This window comes from Pagrus pagrus (genome assembly GCF_965226575.1).
Source record: "Pagrus pagrus genome assembly, chromosome: 9".
NCBI classification, from domain to species: Eukaryota; Metazoa; Chordata; class Actinopteri; order Spariformes; family Sparidae; genus Pagrus; species Pagrus pagrus.
The window spans coordinates 26,916,181-26,937,013 of NC_140193.1; the positions used below are offsets into that span (position 1 = coordinate 26,916,181).

At 40.0% G+C, this 20,833-nt stretch overlaps 2 protein-coding genes across 4 annotated transcripts; both read right to left on the minus strand.

The window, feature by feature from the left end:
- Positions 1-854: 854 nt before the first annotated feature.
- Positions 855-17,139, minus strand: pla1a (phospholipase A1 member A). Of its 3 annotated transcripts, none has more exons than XM_084361352.1 (11): positions 16,638-17,139; positions 15,092-15,311; positions 14,234-14,411; positions 12,749-12,857; positions 11,106-11,207; positions 9,882-9,974; positions 9,438-9,602; positions 7,879-7,968; positions 5,809-5,914; positions 4,415-4,570; positions 855-1,418 (listed from the first exon to the last, which is right to left on the minus strand). In XM_084361352.1, exons 1-11 carry the CDS (start codon positions 16,702-16,704, stop codon positions 1,328-1,330), a joined length of 1,377 nt encoding a protein of 458 aa, XP_084217478.1. In that variant the 5' UTR covers positions 16,705-17,139; the 3' UTR covers positions 855-1,327. The 3 variants fall into 3 exon arrangements, with proteins under 3 accessions (XP_084217478.1, XP_084217477.1, XP_084217479.1); XM_084361351.1 differs by having other exon boundaries at positions 9,438-9,620; XM_084361353.1 differs by lacking the exon at positions 9,438-9,602.
- A 618-nt stretch (positions 17,140-17,757) lies between these two features.
- On the minus strand, positions 17,758-20,347 carry hsd3b1 (hydroxy-delta-5-steroid dehydrogenase, 3 beta- and steroid delta-isomerase 1). Its single transcript, XM_084361838.1, has 3 exons — positions 20,008-20,347; positions 19,486-19,650; positions 17,758-18,930 (listed from the first exon to the last, which is right to left on the minus strand). Exons 1-3 carry the CDS (start codon positions 20,156-20,158, stop codon positions 18,122-18,124), a joined length of 1,125 nt encoding a protein of 374 aa, XP_084217964.1. The 5' UTR covers positions 20,159-20,347; the 3' UTR covers positions 17,758-18,121.
- Between the last annotated feature and the right edge of the window lie 486 nt (positions 20,348-20,833).

Genomic DNA, 20,833 nt, shown 5'->3' on the forward strand with positions numbered 1-20,833 from the left:
AGATAACGTTACCATAAAGATGACGAGCCTATACGTTCTTTGTTCAGTCTCTGTGTGACTGAAATGAGCTGTATTTCGTAGGCTAATGATGAAGCATAATCCTCCTTAATATACATTGAATCATATGCATTCCCTGTTATGTGGACTATAATAAAAAGGCCTAGAAAAAGAGATTTTTGTCTTGTCATCTCATTATAGGCTACATTATAGAAGGTATGGGTCTATTGTGTTTCATATGACTGAGCCTACAAGTAATTTATTACTCTACGCAGACAGCGATATTGTAAAGTAATATATTACTTTAAAATGGAGGTAACTAGTAATATGTAATATATTGCATTTTGAATGTAAACAGATTGCTGTTCATGAATGTCTGGACATCAGCAACGTTAACATGTGAACACCTATAGGCTGTCGTGACAGCATCACAGGAAATCCTGATGAAATTTTCGTGCGTTCACATTATTTGCATTATTCACGTTGGCCGGAGCAAATAAACGTGAATTCGTGTCTATTTGCGCCTTCTCATTGACTTTGTGTGTAATCACAAAGATGAGACATAGATGATTCGTATCGCATTTGGTCTGAACGCACCTTTAGCCCTGGGCTAAGTGCAGTGTGACAATCACTACACTACACAATTCTGTCACATTCTGGACCAGGGTTTGTACTGAGTTTGTGGGGTTATCCCACAAACTTGCGACAGGAAATCTCCTTTTTAACTGAAATGTTTTTCCAATGCCAGTTGTTTTCTTCATTTTTTTCTGATTTGTTTTGAGCAGCAGATTTTATTCAATATGTTTTACACAAAAATGTAATTATTAACCTCCAAACATGAACAGAGAAAAGTGAGGCCCTGTTATCAGTTTATTGCTTGTCTTTTAAATACAGCACTCAGCAAAAGTAACAGTTCATGTCACAAAATACATAAGAAACTGGTCACCTGGAACATCCTAAAACCACTTTACAGGAAAAGGTTTCATTCTATAAACACTTATCAGAGGCAAAGATGAGCTAAGAGGCAAACCTGAATAACAAAAGACAATAGAAACATACGAGAGATCCATTCTTTATACAGACAGTCATGATGTTGGAAGATCAGTGGATTAGCAAAGTAACTGATGAAGTTCGACTAGACTGCATTCAGTCAGTTAATAGTAGAGTGATCGTCTGTATATTAGCTTCCAAATGTGGTTCTTTGGCTCTCCACACAGAGACTTAACTCTGATCATTAAACAAGCTGGTGAGAATGTGAAACAGGCTTCATGTTGGTACCCGTGGGTGGCTTCGTACTGTTATTTGGTGTCTTTTGAGGAGATCTCTTTCTTTAGTAGAAGCCACACACCTGTACTAAGTCATGTGACCACGGAGCTCCTCGTCTGATGTTGATGTTGTTCACACACAGCGGCTCCTCTTGCCTGAAACAGAAACACAGAAATGTCATTTAAATGTTAAACTTTGTCTTTAAAATGGACAAGAAACATCTTAAATAACAGATGAGACAGCGTTGGACAGCTGAAGAGAACTGGACCAAAGTGGTTCAGGTGGAGCTTCTAGATCATGTATTGTTTTTCCTTTTTAAGATGATTATTTTGGCATTTTAGTCTTTAAATATTGATAAAAGACAACAGAAACAGATAGGGAACATGAGAATTGAGAATGAATTGGGGACGTTGTGATCATTAAGGTATGCATGTTATCCACTAAGTCACCAGGATTCCCTTTTTTTCATTGTTTTTCTAACAACAGTTAATCATCTGACATCTCAGCAGATTGGTGTGATGACTGTCTCTCTCCCGTCATTTCCTTTCATCTCTCTTCCTTCAGCTATCACATGAAGACATAAAATGGTGGCACTTTCTGAATAATCCCAAACATTTCTGTGCTGCCATTTCTTGTTCTTTTTGGCTGACATTCAATTCACTTCAATACAATCCCTTGGAAAATATCAATATACAATACTATGTTCGATACCACAGGGAAAAATTGACACAAACTTAAGGGCATGAAAATGTAATCCATCCATCTATCCATCCATCCATCCATCCATCAGTCTGCTTATGCAGGGTTGGCTTGCAGTGGCAGCAGGTTTAGAAGGGTATTCCAGACATCCTCCTCCCCAACAACACTTTCCAGCTCCTCAACGGGGATCCTGAGGCATTCCCAGGCCCGGAAAAAAACCTCCAAAAGGGGGTGCCCAGGAGGCATCCTAACCAGATGCCTGAACAACCTCACTTGTCTCCTATCGAGGGGAAGTAGACAGGTGCTCCAACAGCTTGTCCATCTCACGCTCCACTTTCACTTTTAGGTTTTCATTAAAAGATAAATATAACAAGACTTGTGTACTGTGTGTTGAGCACAACAGCACTTCTGACCATTTTCCTCTCAACTGAACCTCTGCTGTCTGAGATTCCTCAGGCCTGACAGCTCTGAACTGGGAGCTGTCACCAACCTCTGAGTCAGCATGTCCGTCACTCAAATGCTCCACTAAACTCTGTAGCATCGCTTGCATATCTATGTACTTGTATCTTTTGCCTTTCCTTGTTCATTTGCCTCAAACGCAAAGTATTTGAAGACTCCTGCTGTTTTCTTTGTCAACTGAAACTGGTTGCAGAGGCTCTGCTCTGCCATCTTTAATGAGCTAACACCAAAACAAAACGGAATGAATGAGAAAAGCAACAAAGAGGAGGCAGGGATATGTGGTAACGAGAGCCAGAAAGTGCTGCTGATTCTAGGGATGTAACGATATACTGAATTTCGAGATAACATTTTTTTGCAATACCGTCATTGAACTACGACATCTACCAACATATGTGTGTGTATATATATATATATATATACATATATATATATATGGCTATATATGTGGCTATTTTCTTTGTAAAGTTCATGGATCTAACAAGGGAAATCATTATGAATGCATTCTACTATCGGCCCTTGTCATTGTATTGTTCTGTTTGAACAACAGAGGGCACAGTCATACTGCTCAACAAGACAAACTCGCTCTCATAAGACCTGCCCTACTCCGCCTCCGATTGGTTGGCTTTGTTGGTATGCTTGACTCAAACTTTTGATCCACACAGTAGCTCCACTAATGACTGTCACCGGCCTCTTCGGCCTCTCTTCTGGTCTTCTGCTGCTCCTGTCGGGTTCACTCATCCCCGGGAGCCGCTCTTCAAAAGTGTCTCTGGTTTCTTAGGTGGAGCAAGTTAGCGGGCTGTCCTGCCACTGCTCCACCACCCAGCCTGTCTGTCTCACCTAACAAGCACAGAGACACTGCAGCTGCAACAGCCAGGTAGTGTGTTTACTGGTGGGGAAACTAAGGCTCACAATCTGCTGCATCAGGAAATAATAATGTGTCAGTGATGCTAACAAAGATTTTCTCTGGTCCTGCTGTACAACCAGAGGGATGGAGGGATCGCTGCTGGCCACTGGCTGCTGTATTGTTTTGCAGTTGTAGATAGTCCAATCACACATTAACAAAGACAATTCATGGCTACTTTTTATATGTGTAGGTCATGGCCGGTCACTTTTATTTTACTGTAGAAGGAAAGCAGACTGACCTCAGGTAAAACGTAAAAACAATTGTATATGAATAATGAGTGCTGTACACATCAGATTTATTATTAAGACATTGTTCAAGTCATCTTTTCTGTGTTTTTTAATATCATGATGAATATCGTATCATGGACAATATATCATGATGATATCGTACCAGGAGTTTTCGGTATTGTTGTATTGTATCCCTCATTGATACTGTGGAGAATGAGTATTAAAACCATTTAAAAAATTCAAAATCAATATGTATTGAACATTTTATATTTTTTAAAACTTCTGCAATACAATATATTTGATTATTTTTTCTGTTTAGCTGTTTATTAGCCTTGCAACTACGTTTGCTTCAGTTTGTTAATCATGACCAAAGTATTATGGGAGCTAACTGCACGAGTGGCAAACATACTTGAGCATTTAAATTAGTTAGTCTGTAGGACAGATTGGGGATTTTTCTGTGGACATTTTCAGGTTTTTATTTGCCTTTCAAACTAAGAAATCCACTTAGATCTGTGGTTAATCATGCTGTGCACCATAAAGGAGTTAACTACAAACCTTTGAGTTCAGCCCTATAGGTCATGAGTGTTTGATATGCAAAAACTTTTAGTGGAGTAACCCTTTAAACATTTTCCAGTTGAACCTTTCACCAGTTTCAGCCGGCACTGCAGACAAGAACCAAACCGACAGACTGTTTCTGATCAACTGCTTGTATATTCCATCAGCAGAAACAGGCCTGGAAACAGTTTGGTTTCCTGAACCTGTAAATGACTTACAGTATACAGAAGGAGAGAATCTACACAGAGGACTGAGGGAGCTTAAACAGAACAGTATATGTGTCCAGATGGTCCTATAGGTGCTGTACCTGAGTGAGGGGAACTCGGAGAGACACACAGACTTGACGTGGACGTCTCCTTGTCTGTAGAAGCGAGCTCCGGTGTTCCTCAGCTCGATGGTGTTGATCTCACACAGAGCCAGAGGGAACGCCAACACCATCCTGTACACTGTCGTATCTGTCTGACTGCACAACACACACATACACACACACAGCATGCATGTAAATAGTGTTGTCATAGCCACACAAGAGCAGGCAGACAGAAACTCTTTCAGATAATCAACATTCATCACAGAGGACAGTTATTGCTCTCTGTGTTTATTACTCAGAATTTATTGAACTACAACAGACTGACTGCTACAGTTCCTGCTCTCACGCTTTTTGAATCAACAAGGTGGAACATTAACTCAAAGTTCCAGTTTTTGCCTCAGTTTTCTGTTACACTTTTCTTGTTTTAATACAAACTAATAAACCTAACATTACAAGAATATCCATATAATGTAAGCAATTCATTAATCAAATTTTGCAATAAAGTAAGAAAACGGGAGGATAAAGTGGCCTTGTTAACTCAAGTGAACCTGAGCATGGGCACGTGTCCTCTCTCAGTATCTCTGTAGTATCACACTATCCTGCACCTGCCGGGCTTTTACAGTGGCATGTACTATACCTCTCTTCTAAAAATAGAAGCTGTCTGCTCAGCTGTTTCTGGGAGACAGAAAGGAATTACTAGTTCTGGGATGAGGTCACTGCATTAGAGTCTGATCAGTGCTGAATAAGCTGATGTTCGCTCTGCTTCAGACAGAGTTTAGATCTGTAGTTAGATGTAATAAGGAACGTTAACGGGCTAACACCTTAATTGGACCTTTATTCTCCAAGTAATTGCACTGTATTGCTCTGGATTGTTTTACATTTTTCAGTTGCTTGCCATGCTGCATCCTCCAGCATGGTTACTAAACTAAACATTACGACCTTCATGAAGGGAAGATTTATTGCAGGACCTTTGTATTAGACTGGACTAGTTAATAATTTGGCATCTGGGTGTATTATGGAAGACGTTTCAGGTCGTATTCAAAACCACACGTTCTGCCAGGATGCATTTTTCAGGGCTACAATTAACAATTGCTTGATTACCAATTAATTTGGAAAATTCATTAATCAATTAGTAATTAGGTCTATAGAGTGTCAAACAGTCTCAGCTAGGGTCAATGAATGTTTTACAGTTTCTTCTGAAAAGCGACTTAAATGATGAATTGGTCGTTTGTAGCAGTTGCTAATCATTTTCTGTTGATGTAATTCATTTATTGTTACAAACTAAATAAAATCAAGGTACCAAAGCAGTTGACATTGTGTAATCTGATACATCTGTACACTTCTGGAAAAGTGAGAATTAAATGAGATTGTGACATGAGAGACGCGGTACCTACAGTCTGAGCCGCTGCTCTTTTCCAAGACTCTCCGTCCTCAGTGTCACCTCCACCTCAGCGCTCTTATCCAGGCGAGAGACCTCCAGCTTCAGGAGGATGTGATGAGCTGAGCACAGGAGCAACAACTCAGTGGGAAACATGAATGTAGTGCTTACATACATCTACCTACAAAAACTCTTTTCTTGATTGTCACTTAGCTGTCTTGAAACCTGAACTAACAAAATCAGCAACATTTAGAGCATACAAAAATCAGTGTTTGAACAATTTAACATGAACATCAACATGAACGCACCATTTCTAACTCAAGCTGTAATTTAGTGATTTGCAGTTTTAAGTTCAACGACTGTCACGCAGGAGAGTTTCTGTTGGGCCTCTGAAACATACACAGCAAAGAGAGGAAAACTTGAGATCTTGATGGCAGTCAGACTTCTGTATAAATCTAAATTGAAAAATAAGTTGATTGCAAAGATCGTTGCCTCAGATTGGAACAGCATAAAAGCTTTGGTGGGCCTACAGCAGAGCAGTCCTCATTACTATGGAGGTCACAAATCTGACCAACATGGCTTTACTGACTATTTGTGGGGGACATTTATGCAACTAAATGAAATCACATTTAGTCAGCCCTTACTGTGGTCAGAAATAATCAGTGTTGGGGATAACTTGTTACAAACTAATCCGAGTACGTGGATTACTCTTTTTGTCGTAGTGCGTTAGTAATGCGTTATTTAGTTAGTTTTTCATAAAAGTAATCCGTTACTCAAAAACATTTCTGCCTTTACCTTTCCTTTTGTCGCCGCAGAAATGAAATAAAATCCCTGAATCATTTGCACTGTTTCTGTTTTTTGAGATTTTGGTCGTGATATGACTAGAATGAAGTTGTAATTTTAGGCCATGGTTAGTCCATACGTTATTTAGAAGAGAAATATTAGAAGCACTAAAATGAGGAAGCATTCAATTATTTGTGCAACCTGTGCTATAATATAATTTGCAAGATAATCCACGTTCTCTTCTAATATTCTCTTTAATAACATAAAGAGTAACTGTAGCAGAAATTACGACTTTATTATTGTAATATTTATTTTGACTCCATACCTGTGATATTACGACTTTTTTCTCAAAACATTACAACTTAATCTTGTTCTACTTTATGCTCACAACATTACTACTTCATTCTTAAAATCTTGGATTTTTTCCCCTTTAATATGGCCCTAAAACGCCATTGTTGTTTTAGAAGGCCTATATGCACTTTTATCATTTGTATGTAGGAATGTGCTTTGAAAAAAAAAGCCCTTTCATCGTATTATGTTTTAGTAAAAGAGCCCTTGTCGTATTGTTTTCATTGATACAATATGCCTCTGCCCAGTTCTACTCTACTACAAAATGACGGTAGAGTCAATACATTAAAAGGTTCATGTACAGTTGGCTACACAGAGAGGTTTTACTGTTAATTTTTGGTGTCGTTCATGTTGCCTGTCTCTAGCTTGTACGTTCTGTGCCTACGTGAGAGTTAATACCTCTCTATACCACCAGGTGGTGGTAGTTTGTATTTGTCATTCAAAAAGGGAAACAGGAAGCCTCAGGACTGCAGATGAACGATAACCGTTGTTATGATAAAGCGGCAGTTCATCATTTTCACACCACTCTAACGAATATAGCCTCTTCTAATCGAGAGTATGTCTGATAAGAAGTTGGAGGTGAAAAATAAGGAGAAACTCTCAACGATGGGCTCAATATTGGTCAATGATTCAACATGCTCAGTTGGGTAAAAAACCATTAGTGGTAATGTGCTGCAGCTGGGCAGTTAATTAGCTATCAAGCCTGCAAACCCATGTTAGCAGTGCACTAACTGTTTGGTCACTTGTTTAACAATCTGAGATGCAAGACAAGATCATGTTCATGTTTGTCAGTTAGATAAGAAGTTATTGTGGGTTGCTGTTTAGAATCTGTGACTCTGTGTGTCTGCTCGCCCTCTGATAGACCACTGATGTCACTGCTTGGAAAGATTTTCGAATTGCTGTACGAAAATAAGGTCTACAATAAGGTCGACAGGATAATTGAGCCAACACTCACCGCAAAAAGGTGGCGTAGAAGAAGTGAGGAGGAAAAGCTTCTGCTCTTTGGGAATTGGAGACATGGATATCCCACAATTTTCTGATAATCCTGAAAACACACACACACACATACACAAAGTGAGTGAGGGTCATACTGTCGGCCTGCCGTACATACGTCACACATCAAAAGGGCTCCTTGTACATTAACTGTGTCGCTGTATCAGCATGTGTCAATTTATCAGGGGTTGAAGTGATAAGAAGCTGCCAAAAGCTGTGGTGTGACGAGAGCAGGCCTGCTGCATGAGTGCAGCCAGACGCCACCACTACGGTGACACTGACACTCAACAGAGAACCAAACAAGACGCACGATATACATACGCTGGTAGTGTCACCGTACTCTTCTCGTTGTGTCTTTTATTCGTGATTGTGAAGGATGTTAGGTGGTGATTAAGTAATTGGATTGAATCAGTTATTGGGAAATTACGTTGGTAAAATGCATCAAATTGCTCAGTGATAAATCGAGTCTGGTCTCGCTCTGGTTTACAGCAATAATCAATATGACACACCTTTTATCTCCAACACAACCACATTTTATTCCAGTATAGCTATGTCTTTGTTTGCATGAATAGATGTCTCCTTTCCACCATGACATTACAACTTTCAAGCTGCTCTAAAACTAAACTACACTCAGTGTAAAGAGTTCAGCCTGGAGGGGGAGGGCAGCAGGTGGCAGATGTCTCAGATGTTGTGACGCTCGAAGGGAACAAGAACAGCGTGTCTTCAGTCAGTACAAAGTTGTGACCAAGTAAGGAGAGGTTGAAGAACACTTTGAATGAAATCATTGTTGGCGACAGATAATGTGTATCATCTCATAGTTCTATAAACTGCTTCTACAACTGCCATACCACTACTGATAGTGATACCTGTGGTAAAAAAATGCAGGAAATTATTCATCAGGATTGCTGTTCACCATATTGACAACACTGTTCAGTGGAAGTCTTCAGCATGTGTAAAAATGAAATCAATTTTCCTCTTTTCTGTCTCCTTTTTACAGTATAATCTGTTCAACACAATCCTGCAAAGCAAGTTTTTTATTTAAAGTCCTCCTCCAGTTGAAAGGTGTTTTTCTTCTTCCTTCTGAAGTGTAATGTCTGACCTTCACTGTGTAGACTGAGGTATCTGGAGTCTGAGCCTAGAAGGCTGTCTTCACATACATTGCTTGAAGTGTAAAATGTCTCTGTGCTCATTAGAAAATCTGGTTTTAAGAGGCGGGCCTACGTGCATGATTTGTGACATCACAGATAGTTTGGAAGCCAATCCTTTGCATAATTGTTATTAAATTAAAATATGGTTTCCAAAATCTAATCAAATGAGTCAAGACAGGAAACAGATCTCTCGATCAAATTTCAGGTTTCTAAATTCAAATCAGAGTGAAGCATTTAACTTTGGTAGCTCTGTGGGAAGCGTTATATCAATAACATTGGTGTACGCCACACCGGAAAATGTTCCGGAATGTTCCAGAGCTACATCATTGCCATAAAACACATCAGTCACAGGTGGACTCCAGGTGTTTCTTACCTATCGTCGGACACCGGCCCTTGAAGATGTCACAGTTCAAGCAGCGTCCATTCAGGAAGTCCTCGTAGCTGAAGCACGGGATCCCCATTAACGGGCACGTGCCATTCAGTGCACTCATGTACACATGCAGCGCTCTCATGTGGTCACATATCACATAGCCATACACTGGGAAGTAGATGAGAACTGACAACACACAAACACTAAGGGAGCCACATGTCTGCGGACTGTCATTATGACAATTATAGTTATTTTAAAATCTGTGCAGATGTAAAGCTGGGTTAAATATATGATATATTATATATATTATAGATTATATATATGTATTATTAACATTTTATGCATAACTTCTTGATGAAAAAGCAAGCCAAAGTTACAAACATCAAAAACAGCTGCTCTCGTGCCGTTAGCCCCCACCTTTAAGGTTTCAGTGAGTGCTGAACTTACTTGAGGCAAACCTGGAGCGGGCACATCCTGTCTGGTCACTTCCTCCGTTGAGAAAGAAGTCCACATGACCGACAGGGATGGAGATGCCAAAATCTGTTACAGAAGAAAACCTCATTAATGCTGTCAACATTTGGTCTCTGCAGCGGTGCTTTTTACTCCTCACTGAGCACACAAACAATGAGTTGAAAGAAAAAAATGACTCCAACCACACTACACCCCAAAATACAGCAGGCACTCGTTCAACTACAGTGGGACTGTATATTTTTTGTTGAACAGAGGCCACAATTTAGGATACTTGCACATTTGTTTGTTTTTTTTAATTTCCAATGACTGTCTTGAGTCGGCTGCTTTAACGACATCGTAATTTGATGACCTGACTGAGTGAGTGGAGCGCGACCACAAGCAGGAAACAACAAACATGTCTTTTGCTGAGGTATGTTAACGTCTTGTTAACTGCTTTTGTGAGAAAACCACTGGATTTTAGCTGTGACATGCTGAATCATAGCACATAAAGAGAAGTGTACAGAAAAGTGACTCAGCAAACTGTCACAGAAAATGTTTTCTAAAGTCTGCTAACATTAGCCTTCATATGCTAATGCTTGTACCAGAAAGTTAATCTGTAACAGAGTCCATTGATTGTTTTATCACTTATGAATTCAACTTGTCATTTAACAAGTTACATAGTCTCACTTTAGCCTTTATGTTTTTTGCGTTTGAAAAAAAACGCTTCCGCGTTCATATGGCAACGTTGTGAAAACGATCCTTGTGCACACAGATCGTAAAGATTATTGAAAATGCTGTAGTGTGTATGCCAGGCCAGTAGCTGGCGGTGTAACTTTTGCAGTTGTTCACCACAGAATGACATGCTTTTTTGTACAGAGCGTTGAGCCATCACATCACCGAAATGATGCAGCAAGTCTACGCTAGGTGTAGAGTCAGCAGCACAAACAAAGCTTGATAGTCTGACAATGTTCTTGTTGACCTTGTGCATGCCTAATAGGCTGAAAACGTTATATATAAAGTGGGGCCGTGTCGGAGAGGGTGGTGGCGTTACACCCTCAGGTCCCAAAAAACCCTGTTGTCATGTGAACGAACACAACAAAAGTTTTGTTTTATGCAAAAAACCTTTGTCGTTTAAGTAACCCCTTTGCCTCTAGTATTCTAGTGGAAATGGAAACAATCAGCAATATTTCAAGGGTTTATGGTAAGTTCAAGTTGTCTCACAGTCAGAGTCTGTGTGGATGGCATCGACAAACTGAGCGTCAGAGGGGTCCAGCCGGTCGTAGGTGTCAGCTCCTTTAAACATGGGCCCGGCAGGGTCAAGGCCTGGATGACAAGGAGAAGTAGAGAGCTCAAATTGAAAGGTACAGTGGAGAAGATAATCATTCACGAGGATCATTTTCCTCTAGTAATCGGTATATTGTAGCCTTTAAGTAGACAGTGTTTTGTTATAGTTCAGTGGTTTTATGTTTTAAAGGTCAAATGTGTCGGATTCAGGGAGATCAATTGGGAGAAATGTAATATAATATTCATTATTGTGTTGTCATTTGTGTGTAATCCCCGGAAAGTATAGAAAGTCAGTATTCATGTGATGCCACTAAATCGTTCACACTGGTTCATTTATACAATTCTAAGCATTTCTTCCTATAACATGGCAATTTTAGCAGCATCTTTATTTGAGGAGCCTGGTTTATGGTTGGTTTTTTTGTTGTTGTTGTAGGCTGTACCCTTATTGAAGTGTCTTTGGCTGAAGTTTTACAGGATGGACCTTCGCTTTGTGAGAATAAAAGTTGTGGTTTTTAGAAAAGAGCAACAGTCGATACGCACGGCAGCAGCAAGAGAAGTAAATGTGAATAGACAATGGAGATACAATAAATGCATAAATAATTCAGTGTTGCATAGATTCTTTTAGATGTAATTAATTACAATTGTAATGTAAACAATTACATTTACACTTTGCTAAATTGTCTTGCTTCATACTGAACTCTCTCTTTTCCTGTTACTTCCTCTTCATTTACTGTACCTAATCTTAATGAGACAGTGATGGGAAAGCAAACACACATGCATTCAGGATTGTTTGGTATTTCTCAAAAATTTGAAGGTCCTGAACTTTCTATTGTTGAAAAAGAGCTGTACTGACCTCTACTAGCAAGCAAAATGAACAGTTTTTGGGAGCTGGCGATAGTTTAGTCATATTGATTAATATCATATTTATTTATTTTTAGTAAATATTTATTATTACCATTTATTTGATCCGTGGAAGATTTCTTTTTTTAGTGAATGACCAGATTCCAGTCAGCAGCTGTGACTCTGCTGTGTTGTTCTTACAGCCAAACTTGCACCAGCCTCTCCTCTCAGACAGAAAGAACCCGATATAAACAAGTGAACAGTGGCTTATTGTGTTGGGTGGTGTGTTCTGGAGACGAGAGGACTGGGCCTCTCCACACAGCTTCAGAGTGGCTCTTATCAAAGTGCCGTTGTCCTTTGAAGAGCCCAGCTAATCTTCCAAGGTCACGCTGAAACACATTCAGGCTGTGAGAGACTGCTGAGCTGTGGACACCTTCACCGTCTGCCTCTTTCATAGCAGCAGAACAACAGCTGCTGGCACCATATTGTTGTTTTTCACAATATAACAATATTGTGCAAGTGCTCGTGGTTTTGGTATTCATCTAGTAAAATTATTTCTTAAATCTGAAGTGGTGCACAGATGTAGCAGGACTGAGATCTGTTCAGCAAAACTTCAGAATTATCTTCTCTAAATATTTTTTTGTTCACACATTTTTACAAAATCAAAGTCAAACATTAGGACACTTCACCTTTACATTGCAACAAAACAATGTACTCATATGGAGGTGGTCTGGACTCACCTGTGATTCTTCCTATCTTTCCCTCGAAAAGAGTCCCCACGAAACCAGCAACATGTGCTCCGAGACTGATCCCGATGAAGTGGAAGGACTCCAGTTTGCATCCATGTTCCTGTTGGACAAGAATGTGGCAACCTTCATTGTTTCTGTTTTCACCTGAAACAGTTTCTATGTGACTGTGGGAACTAAGAGTTTACTGTGTGCCTCTGTGTCTTTGCTGTATTAAAAGGAATAATATGTTATATATATAAATATGTTATAGTAGTAATATGCTAGTGTATTGCTATCAGACAAGAAGCCTTTGATTAATACTTATGATGCTGTTCTCAACAGCTTAAATTTAATTCATGCTGTTTGGTTTGGTAACCAGAAAGCTTCCATTGAATTAAAACTGCAAAAACGATAGCCCTTAAATACACAGTATGTAACTTCTGCCACTAGGGGCTTCTTAATCGAAACAATGAAAACAGAAGATGATGTCTGATGATGTTTTGAAGCAGTGTGGGATCATGGGAGCTGTTGTCTTCATTGTTAAACATCATTGCTGATTAAATCTGACGTGACTCAGGCAGAAGTGTTCACAGATGCTGTAACGTATCTTTAGTCAAGCTGCAGATTTTCCCTCCTCACTCTGATGTATCATGTTGGCCATTTTCAGCCTCAACAAAGGCTACTGTTAAACAGAAACAACGCTGTGTTATTTTACGCAAGCACACTGCCTTTTCAATACTGTGGGGTTTATACTCGCTGCTGCTGGTTGGGTGTTGTTCAGCGCTGACACAGCAGGTCTGCTGTGATAACTGTTTCACACCATTTTGAGGAAACGTGAGAAAACCACAGGAAATGGTGCACACCATTTTTCAATGAAATGTGCCCCTAATGTTTCTCCTGAAGTTATAGCAAGACCAAAGACCAAGTTATAGACAACCAAATGAAATGGACCGTTTGGAGTTTGGGTTTGAACATTGTTGGAAACATTTGGGATAATGTAAGTACACAACTCAACAAGATATTCATCACGGGTCCGGTCATTTTTTTTAGACATTTTAATGCAAAAATGTTACATAATATTTCAAAAGATAAGGAGGATAATATTCAATCAATTAGTTATTAATGTAAGTTCAGCAATCCCCTCTCTCCTCTCTACGCCACCACATGAACGTGCAGCTGTAATCTACGTTCCCGACCAGACAGGACCACCTATTTATGGAGTTCTGTGTCCTGATTGGATAAAGTAAGCAGGGATACCAGCACATTTCTTTTCTCTTTACTGCATGAGCAGGAGGTGGAGAGACATGGTTACTGACCAAACACTCTGTAACAGTGATTACTGTTGGAATATAGAGCTATTTAACACTTACTTCAATTAGAAAATATCACTTACAGCAGCTTTAATTAGATCTTAATTAGCTATATTCAGATGTTATTATATACCACTATCAGAAACTGAAGATGGCAGTAAATGATGAATGTCAGGTAACATCTCACCTGCAGCTGGTTGATGACGACAGAGATCTGCACAGCCACTTCTTTGTAGTTCTCCACCACCAGGTTATAGGCAAAGGAGGCACCGTACACCCAGTCCACCACCAGAACGTTCACATCCTGCACCCTGAGCAGGGCCCGGCCCAGCTCCTTCACCCAGGACGGCTTGCTGCCCATGGCCCTGTGGAGGTTGAGTGGAGCAGGGTCAGGTCAGGGATGGCGGGGTCAGGAGTGTGGAAAGAACCAGACACACACACACACACACACACACACACACACACACACACACACACACACATATATATATACTAGTATATTTTTATTATATATTTATTATTATTATTAATATAAACATAGCAAGTAGTAACCACAACTTAAGACTAATAGTTATTTATTATTTATTTTACAGCGTACAGCTGAAGCTGTAACTAGAAGAAAAGTGCTTTCACTTTGTGGGACTTTCCAAAAACAACTCCCAGCTTAATTTAGGTTTGAGGGCTTTTGGGCTGGGGTTACGTAAGTATGTTTGAAAACTTGGTTTCAAAGTATTTCTCCCAAACATTAAACATTTATGATTGAATAAACTGCAATTAAAGTTACCCTCATAAACTCAGCTAACCTGCTTGTCTGTGTGGGTGTGGTTAGTTTAGATCTGACTCACAGTGACGTCAACTGTCATCAAATTCTCATAAATATCTCTGAATCCTGATTGGTGCACGAGCCCCACTCACTTCAAACCAGTTAGAATCGCACAAACAAAAACACAAATATAGAAATCTGTCTAGAGACATGATGGGACTCATTGTTGGAGGCTCATTTAGACTGAAAGTTTTCAGGGCCTCTTGAGGGTTTTCTCCTCACCTGTACCCGTGGATGATGACCTTGGTGGGCAGGGACGTGTTGAAGTAGGAGGGCTGCTGTGTGTCAGTGAGAGTCTCCTGTGTGAACATCTGTGCACAGTCCATGTTTCTCCTGGTCAGCAGCAGGTACTGGACCTGCACCTTGACTCTCTGCTGCCGATACTCCAGCCAGGTGGTGTTGTTCAGGTCAGCACACTCATCTTTCTGCCTCTCCTCTACACCTGGTCCATTACAGGGAAATAATGTCGTACTAACTGGGTTAAACATTGAGTGTTGGTCTCATGCATCACGTCACACACCATCTGATGCTGAATTAAAACAATCTGGAAGATCTTTCTACTATCCCTAATAACGCATAATACTTGTGTATCTGATATCACCATGTTGGTGTTGTTCCTAGACATCATAATCAATACTCTCCCTGGATCATTATTGCGACTGACCAAAAAGCGATATAATCTGCATCTGGAGGAATATGTTAATGCTGGATTAAGTATAGGAATCTCACTGAGGAGACATGGGTGTGTGTCCTAATGGGAACATACTGTTATACTGCAAGTTCACTCATTATTTTCCGTTTTTCTTCCCCCAAGTTCTCTGTTTCTGTTTGGTTAGGTTTAGGCAACAAAAATACTTGGTTTGGTGGAGGAAAAGATGTCGTGGGTTCAAAGTGACCCTTTCACAATGTTAATCAGGTGTTAGAAAGGAAAACGTCTCCCTTGTGTATATTTCCTGTCATTTTCCTCAGTTCAAAGCTAAGAAAAAATGTGATTTGTCAGATGCAATGAAGATCCATCGAGCAACATCTATTATGATGTTCGGGAATGACACAAACACTGCGATATCAGATTGTGCAGTACCACATATAGATATGAACTATGTTTAATACGGAAACAAGTCTCAATAAGCGAATTTGATTTGCTTGGATAATTGAATTGTTTCTCAGTGCTGTATTATATTAAGTACCAGTGATGGAATATAACTGTAACTGTACAGTACTTCTAATCAAGTGTACTTAAGTAAATTACAAGTACCTCAAAATTGTCTTTTTACTCCACATTTGTTGATAACTTCAATTACCAGTTACTTTAATTGCATGCTGCATCAGAGCCAAAGCGCCAAAGCAGCACATTTTAAAAATGATATATGATTATATGTGATTTTAGAAATAATCTGTAAAATGCTGAATATCAAATATGATAATCTGTCGTCCCATGGTTTACAGAATATACATCAGACACTCAAAGACTTTCACTCCAGTACGATTCCTACTTTCACTTTTACTAAAGTAATATTTAACACAATAACTTTATTTTTGTTTTAGTCTGACTTTTGGGTTCTCTTTACAACACTGGTACTAATGCGCTGTTAAATCATCATAGTATCACTGTGTTCTGAAAGGACTTTTGCACAGGTTCCTAACAAATCTAAGTCCATTTTTTCTGTTTCAATCAAGCATGTTGGCCTATTTGTTTGGAACTATTGCACAAAAAATACCAAATAAATGATGCAGAATGAAAAACCTCCTTCATGAGCAGGCCACTTACCCACCACCAGAGATGTGATGCAGACTGTCAAAACACTGAGGAGGACCGTTTTGTGTTCCCAAGGCATTTCTGTAGTAACAGAGAGCTGAATGGGGAGAGTGACTGCCTGGGAGCTTTAGCTGGCGCTTAACTGTGCTCAGCTGCTCTGTTTAGCCCCAGATTGGTGGATGGAGATCAGCTTTTAGCTTGAGAAAATCCCGGCTCTGTGCAGTGCTGTAACTCTGGCACGACTATTTAACTGGCAAACATTGGTCATGAAGCAAGGCAGGAATCCACATAAAACCATCCAGAAGGTTTCAAAAACAAATGTTTCTAATGATCCCAGCAGGGTTTGCTATGGTTGTTTTCTTGTAAAGCTCCACTTTAAGCCCGAGCAGATCCACAACAAGCTGTTCCCTTGTCCTTTTACTCAGTCATCACATTTGTGAGTGGGTGATTTTTTTTTTCTCCAGACTGGGTTCCCACTGAGCCATCAAGTGGTTGAAGCTCTTTGCCTGGCGGTGAATCCATGACCTCATTGGTATTCAATGGCTGTTTGTTTTAAATGCTGGACTCTGGCCTGGCTGCCCACTGGTTTGTGTGTTGGTGTGTGGTTGTCTACAGTTGTGTGTGTGTTTGAGAAGCGTGTAATAGAAAGTGAGGAGAGCTAACCCCGTTGTCTCTGAGAAAATCAATTATCTGAATCAAAGGTCCACCATTACATAAAAAATGCTCTTTGTAAATATGCAGGAAAATACTCAGTGGAATTTCTTTGATTTAATCTTTAATCTTTAATCAGTTTATCTTATTTGATTATAATTGTGTGTGTGTGTTTTTTAAAGTGATTACATAATGAGCTACAGTTATGAATAAACAGTAGGTTTCACTGGATCTTGCCTCTAGTCTTAAAGTAATTACACAAAAAGTGTCATTCATTTCAAGGAAACTGGGTCATTTTTACATTTTGCGGTTGGCAGTCATTAAACACATTTTAACTATGAATAATAATGTTAATTATTTAGATTTTCCATACAAGTCTGCATGCTTCATACATAATGAGTGCACAGTAAATAAATAAATAAACTAGATTTAAATGAAAATGTACAATTAGTGAGGACGTTTTTTTCACTATAAACTTTAATAGCATACACACCATATCGCAATACAGTACAGGAACAACAGGTCATACTGAACATGAGTCATGAGTCAAAGCAACAAGATCTTTGTCGTTGAGTGTGTTATGACTCTCCTCTATCTGCCTCGACCACTTACTCTACTGTCTACCTTAAATCGTCTCTATTGAAGTTGAGATAACTATCTGAGTGCTTAAGAAATGAGGAGTGAATGCAATTTATCTCATGTTTAAAGGTCCAGTCTGTAGGATTTAGTGGCATCTAGCGATGTGGTTGCAACCAACTGAACACCCCTCGTCTCATTTTATGAACATACTTATTGTATATTTATCTATTATGCAGTGAGTGATAGTACTAACAACTTTACATAGATTATTTAGATCTTATTCTTTCTCTTTCCATTGGCAGCTGTGAGGCGAGCCATTCAATGGTGTGTTTGCGTGCTTCCTCCCAGGTGTATCTGGGGACATATCCCAGGTCCCTCTTCGCCTTCTGATAGTTGAAGCTGAAAGGCGTGTTCAACATGGTGAGAAGCTGGCGGTTCAGTGGTGGGACGACGCGTTTGAAAGGTCGGATCATCATGCAGAGAGCCTCCCATAAGAAGCAGATGACGTAGAAGAGGCTGAGAGGCACCGGGAGTTTCTCTTTAATGCTGAAGCCCAGCGGTGACATCACGACGTGGTTAAAGTCTGAATAACTCACATGTGGTGTGTCATCAGAAATGTAATAGAACTTTCCTCCAACAACACTTCTCTTTTGTGGATCTTTGAGGCTGCGGGCTGCTTGGAGGTGGGCCGCAGCCACGTTTCCCACATAGACAGGATTCACTAGGGCGTCAGGTAGAGACATACGATAGAGAACATCCTTGTTCCTTATCCCGTCACACATGTGGCCCAGCAGGAAGCGGCAGCCCTCCCCGTAAATATACATAGGTCTGAGGGCGCAGGTGGCCAGTCGACCTCCATTTTGGAGCACCTCACTGTGCGCCTGCAGGGTTCTCTGCTCTGCCTCCCGTTTGGTCTTGCTGTAGTTAAACTTCAGAGCACAGTCGTAAACTGTGTCCTCGTTGCCGTTAAATATAGGTTCACCCTGGGAGTTTGGTCCCAACACCTCTATGGTGCTGGTGTAGATGAAGGACACCACGTTCTCTTGAATACATGCCTCCAGAAGCAGCTGCGTTCCTGCAAAGCAAGGACACTCTTCATAGTTTATAAAATAACTAATAAACTCTCCATGACTGTCTATCTACCTTATCTCATAGGAGCAGTTCTTGAAGTGGAAAAGATTTAGTGCCAGTATTCCCGTGGGGTGGGATGGTAAGACTGGCCATTAGGAGAACCAGGATTTTCTCCTGTGCTCTCAATGGTCAGTCGACTATGTTGCCGTGTGCGTCCCTGAATACTGTCTCTACTTTTAGTGTGTATTACAAACTAAGCACTTCAAGCATCAATAGAGAAAGGTAGGTACTTGTAAGAATGTAAAACATAAGGGTTATGTAGTGCACCCTGGTAATGCAGTTTATGATTAGCTCAGAGAACCTATATGGAGGGAGCAGAAAAGAGTACTGGTAGCTTGTGAGAAGTGCTAGTATGCAAGAAAAAGTCACTGTATGGCAAATAGTAAAATGTACCAGTGAGTGTAAATAAGTCAATGAATTAAAATAATTCATTCAGTTCTATGGACAAAGTATGTAGCCTCCCAGCAGAGGTTTCAGTGGATTAAAGCGACTGCCTTACCTTTGACATTGACCCCGTATATCTCACTGGGCTCCACTGAATCATTAATGTCAATGATGGATGCGATGTGGAAGACGGTTGATGCACCTCGACAGGTTTTTTTCAGGAAATCTCCGTCTCTGATGTCCCCTTCAAATATACTCAACTTTGTGTCCCCTCTACAGTCTGACACACAGAACATCAAGAATAAACTCCCATCCATTAACACAATATAAGGCTCGGTTATCATATGAAACAGTCATGTCAACAGTGTTTTCTTGTGCCTTTTTAACCTGAGATAGATTTATTACTGCAGTCACATCTGTGTCTGTAATCACTGCCTGATCTGTCTTGGACACTCCTTGAAAACTTTGGTCCTCAGTGTGGCTCCCTGTATTCAACTAAGTCTATATAAAATAAAACAAGTGAAACTACTGGCATCACAAAGTGTTCCCATGATATCAGTGCTCTACAGCCTCATAATATTAAGAATAAATATTATTATAGACAAAGATGAGTGATTTGTAAGAGGACAGATTTTACCCTCCAGAGTGTGTAAAAGGTTGGGCGGTACGTGTTTGTCCGCCAGTCGAATCTCAGCCATGTTCTCCTCCTCCAGCAGCAGCCTCACCAGCCTCTTGCCCAGGAATCCAGCGGCTCCCGTCACCACACACACATCACCTCTCAGAGACATCACAGGTTAATTCTCTCTTGGTATGAGAACAAAAAAATCCTCTTCAAATGAGGCTTTTGAAGAGCCTCTCGAAAGAAAAAGCTGAAAGTGAAAATAAAGAGTACAGCGTTTGTTCGCAGATGTTTTGGTTCTGTCTGCAGGAGAACGACAGCACCTTCTGCCCTCCAAGCCTCAACACGTCCACCTTTTGTAAAGACAAATCTGGACTTGAAAAAAACAAATTATCTGCTCCAAGGCAGTGTGAAAAAAAGAGGCTGGGCTTCACTTTGGAAGAATGTGATGCATTCTTGAGCTAGATTAAATGGGGCTGGGAATGTTTTACATGCCAAGGACAGTCGCGATATTTAATTTAACTAGAAAAAGCAGTTTGTTGCAGGGGAAAGGCCGACACAGCATGTGATACACAGCCTCATTCTGAAGACACATTCACCAAGATGAACTGATACACTGATACAGGACTCAGTGTTAAACTACTCAGACTATTACTTATACTACTTATGCTTTCCCACAAGCAATATCTTACATTAGTAAATCTACTCAAGTATTGGCAGCAAAATACCAAAATAGTAAAAGTACTAATTTTGCCAGATGGCTCAATTTAGTGTTATATTTATCATATTAGTGTGTATATAATTGTTCTCTGTGATGCATACATGTTAGCAGCATTTTAATGTT